This window comes from Chinchilla lanigera, unplaced genomic scaffold (genome assembly GCF_000276665.1).
Source record: "Chinchilla lanigera isolate Chin_1 unplaced genomic scaffold, ChiLan1.0 scaffold00191, whole genome shotgun sequence".
NCBI classification, from domain to species: domain Eukaryota; kingdom Metazoa; phylum Chordata; class Mammalia; order Rodentia; family Chinchillidae; genus Chinchilla; species Chinchilla lanigera.
Window position 1 is genome coordinate 870362 of NW_004955592.1, and position 4498 is coordinate 874859.

Consider the following 4498-nt stretch of genomic DNA (forward strand, 5'->3'; position numbering starts at 1 on the left):
TCTGGGGGCTGCGGCGGCCTCAGCTCCAGCTCCGAGGGAGGCTGCTGCCTGAGCCACCACAGGCGCCGCAGGTCCCACAGGTGCAGGCTGCGGAGCTCGGACTCCTGTGATGGTGACAGTGGGCGGCAGTGTGGGGGCTCTGGCTGTGGCCAGGCCTCTGGGGGCCACTGCTGACCTTAGCAGTGGTGTTGAGAAGTTTTAAAGGAAGAAGAATTCAAGGACTGTTCCCAGCCTACTGCATTTTTTCCAACTGCTTCAGTCTCTCTAGCACTGAGATATTTTTTGAGAAAGCTCTGAGTTCTCTCCAGTGGCTCGTCCTGCCTGCTTTCCAGGAGCCCACAGAATACCAACCCTGGTATCTGCCTACAAAAAGGGCTTGCAGTATCTGTCTGGTTAGTGTCTGGGTCTGATCCTACGAAAAAATAAAGTTCTTGCTGACCTTTCTGTGGATGACTCCTTTCTGCTCCTCCAGACAGTGTTTGCTGCCCAAATGAACAGACCCTCACTGTAGACCAGAACAGCAGCTTTGACTCTTCTCTGTAGAAAGACATTGTGTTGGAGCAAGAACAGGAGGACACTGATTTAGACACCACAGCCAGGCAGGGCCTGGCTTCCCCCTAACATGCTTTGGACTCTATTGAACTCTATTGCCATCCAAATATGAAAAGATATTCTAGGTTCCCCCACTTAGAAGCAAGGAATGGGATGACATAGGACACAAAAATTAGCAGAAAAGTTAAGAGACCAGAGGAGGAAAGGAAAGCCTCAGAATGACAAACACAACCTCTTTGGTGAAGAGCTGGGGTATAATGGTGACACTTAAAACTGAAGAGGATGTGGCTACCAGGAAGGAATGGGGCTTGGGATCTGTAAATAAGTGTCTCAGGAAAAAAATTTGGAAGAAGACAAAAGTGGGAGTGAAAAATGGTGCTGCATTTATAAAGGAATATAATAAGATCAAGTATTAATTTCATGTCACTGTCAATGAAGTGTTATCCTAAATATCTAAAATGCAATTCCTCATTTGATCCTCCCAACAACCATTTGAGATTGGTGCGCTATTATTTCACTGAACAGCGATGGAGATATAATCTCCACAGTTGTCTCAGCTCACTGAAGAAACACAGCAGTCTGACTACAACGATGATTAACAGTCAGCATGTGCTCCTGGTTTGCTTACCTTTTTATTCAGCCCAGCTCAGTATGTTTAACATTGCTTTTTGAATTCTGTCCTATCAAGATTCCAATCCATGTAAGTCATAGTTTCAGTAGGATCCTACTGGGAAAGAAGTTACTTCCCCAGATTTATACTCAAGTCCCGCACTTAACAGACCATCTTCTTCATCTCCTATTACAACCATCACTTTACATGTGAAACCACTGATGGAAATAAAATGATAGTAGAGCAAACAGTGATGTCAGATCTAAGCCAGGATATTCCTTAAAATAAGACTACAACTTCACAAAGACGTTACAGAATCCTCTTCTAAATATACACTCCCATAGATTTGAAGAGAGCGATCCAAACACAGTGTGTACTCATACACACATATTCATAGCAGCTCCACTTGCACCAGCAAAAGGGGCGGAAGGAATCCTAATATCCACCAACAGATGTATATAGAAAAGTAATATGTACACACAAGGAAATATTATTTGTCTTTTCAAAAGGATGAAATTTTTCTCCAATTCTGTGAGGTATGTTAATGGTATCTTCATCAGAATTGCATTAAATCTGTGTAGCAGTTTCGGGAATATGACCATTTTCACAATGTTGATTCTTCTCATCAGGAGCAAGGGATATCTTTCCATTTTTTTGATATCCTCTTCGATCTTATTTTCCAAAGTACTCCAATTTTCAATATATAGGTCTTTTACTTCCTTTGTTAGATTGATTCTTAAGTGTTTCACTTTTTGGATGCTATGGTGAAGGGTGTGGTTTCCTCAATTTCTCTCTCAGTAACTTTGTTGTTTGTGTACAAGAATGCTATTGATTTTTTAGTATTGACTTTGTATTCAGCCACACAACTGAATTTGGTTACTAACTCTAGGAGTCTCTTGGTGGAGTTTTGGGGGTCTTCTATGTAGAGTACCATGTCATCTGCTAATAATGATAATTTAACTTCTTTGTTTCCTATCCTTATTTCTTTTATTTCTCTCTCTCTTGTCTAATTGCTCTGGCTAATGTTTCCAGAACTATGTTGAAAGGAATGGTGAGAGTGGACATCCTTGTCTTTTCCTGATTGTAGAGTGAAAGCTTTCAATTTTTATCCATTTAGTATACTGTTGGCCATTAGTTGTCATAGATTACTTTTATCAGATTGAGATAAAGACCATCTATTCCACTTTTATGTAGGGCATTTATCATAAATTAGTGTTGGACTTTATGAAAAGCTTTTTATGCATCTAGTGAGATAATCATGTGATTTTTGTCTCTGGCTCTGTTGATATGGTATATTACATTTATTGATTTGGGTATGTTGAACTGTCCCTGCATTCCCGGGATAAAACCCACCTGGTCATGATATATAATCTTCTTGATGATTTGTTGAATTCTGCTTGCTAGTATTGGAACCAGGAGAGACCTAGACTAGCAAAGGCAGTCCTGGCCAACAAAGGCAAGGCAGGAGACATCACAGTCCCTGACTTGAAATGATACTACAAAGCTACTGTGATAAAATCAGCATGGTCTGGGAAAAAGACAGAACTGAGGGCCAATGGAACAGATTAGATGTGAACACAACTACAAACACACTCAGCCACCTTGTCTTTAACAAAGGGGCCAAACATGTTCACTGGAAGAAAGATAGCCTCTTCAATAAATAGTGCTGGAAAAAGTGGCTCTCTACATGCTGAAGACTAAAACTATATCCATGTCTATCATCATTCGCTAAACTAAAGTCAAAATGGATCAAATACCTACATATTAAAGAAGAAACACTAAATCTACTGTAAAAGAAAGTAGGTAGAAATCTTAACAACTTATGTCTAGGTAGGCAGAGAGTTCATGAAGAAAATACAAACTGCATGGGAAACTCTTCAAAAAATCAACAACTGGAATCTCATCCTATTAAAAAGCTTTTTTACATCAAAAGAAATCACCAGTAGAGTGAAAAGACAACCCAGAGTGGGGAAAAATTTTAGCTAACTGTCCCTCAGACAAAGGATTTATATCTAGAACATATAAAGAATTGAAAATAATCAGACCCCCCCATATTTAAAGACCCAACCTAAAAATGAAAAGAACATACACTTCTCAGATAAAGAAATACAAATGGCAAATAAATACATGAAAAAATGTGCAACATCATTGGTCATTAGAGAGATGCAAGTTAAACCAACACTGAGATTCCATCTCATCCCAGTAAGAATGGCTACCATCAAGAAATCAACCAACAACAAATTCAGGCTGTGAGGAAAAAGAAGCCCTTCTCCACTGTTGGTGGCAATGTAGGCTGGTGCAACCACTTTGGAAGTCAGTCTAGAGAATCCTCAAAATCTAGGATTGGAGGTCCCATTTAACCCAGCTATTCCCCTTTTTGGTATTTTCCCAGAAGAATTAAAAACATCATACCACAGTGATATATGTGCACCCATGTCTTTAGAAGCAAATTTGTCATAGCTAAATCTTTGAAACAACCCAAATGCCCATCAACTGAGGAATGGATAAAAAAGGCATGGTATTTTTATACAATGGAATATTACTCAGCTATAAAGAAGGTTAAACTTGAGACATTTATAGGGAAATGGATGCAACTTGAGTCTATACCCATAAGTAAAACAAATCAATCTCACATGTGTAAACATCATACTGTCTCCCTAGTATAAGAAGCTGAAAGAGTATAGATACTGTGAAATGGGAAGAAAATGCTCAAAAGGAAAGAGAAACTGGAATGGGAGGAAGAAGAAAAAAAGAAAAAGAAAAAGATATATATATATGTATTTACACAAGATAATTAAGATAGTTGTGCTAGTGATTGCTGTTAGCTCTTTGAAAGGAAAGGTATATGCTTATATTGCTCTATCAATTTTTCATGCCTATATCTTGTAACATGAGCAACTACTTTGAAGGTAACAATATGCAATGTATTAACCACTGTTACACTCCTAAAATCTTGTGAAATTTTATACCATTATTTTTAGTGTTTATTTTTCTTTTCTTTAAAATAAAAAAGAAAAATAATTTTAAAAATATGAAGAATGAAATTATGCTGCAAGCTACAGCATAGATAATTCTTTAACACATTGTGTTAAGTGGAATAACAAATGCAAAAGGATAAACATTATGTGACCCTACTTAGGTGAGGCACCAGTCAAACTCAAGAAGACAAAAAGTAGAATAGAATTTTCCCAGGCTTGGTGGAGAAGAAAGTGGAAGTTTGCTGTTTAATAAGTACAGAATTTCCCTTTGGGATGATGAAAAGATTCTGCTAATGGAAGAGATAATGGTTATACAACATTGTGAGTATACTTAACACCACCAAAAACAGTAAAATGC

The 4498-nt window shown here is 38.2% G+C and overlaps 1 protein-coding gene across 1 annotated transcript in view; it reads left to right on the forward strand.

The window, feature by feature from the left end:
- LOC102016216 (late cornified envelope protein 3B-like) overlaps positions 1-444 on the forward strand; it is a 20388-nt gene extending 19944 nt beyond the window's left edge. The window contains exon 3 of the mRNA XM_013509980.1: positions 154-444. Coding sequence (XP_013365434.1) covers positions 154-174 — 21 coding nt within the window. The 3' untranslated portion in view covers positions 175-444. The remainder of the gene's footprint in view (positions 1-153) is intronic.
- The last annotated feature ends 4054 nt before the right edge of the window (positions 445-4498 follow it).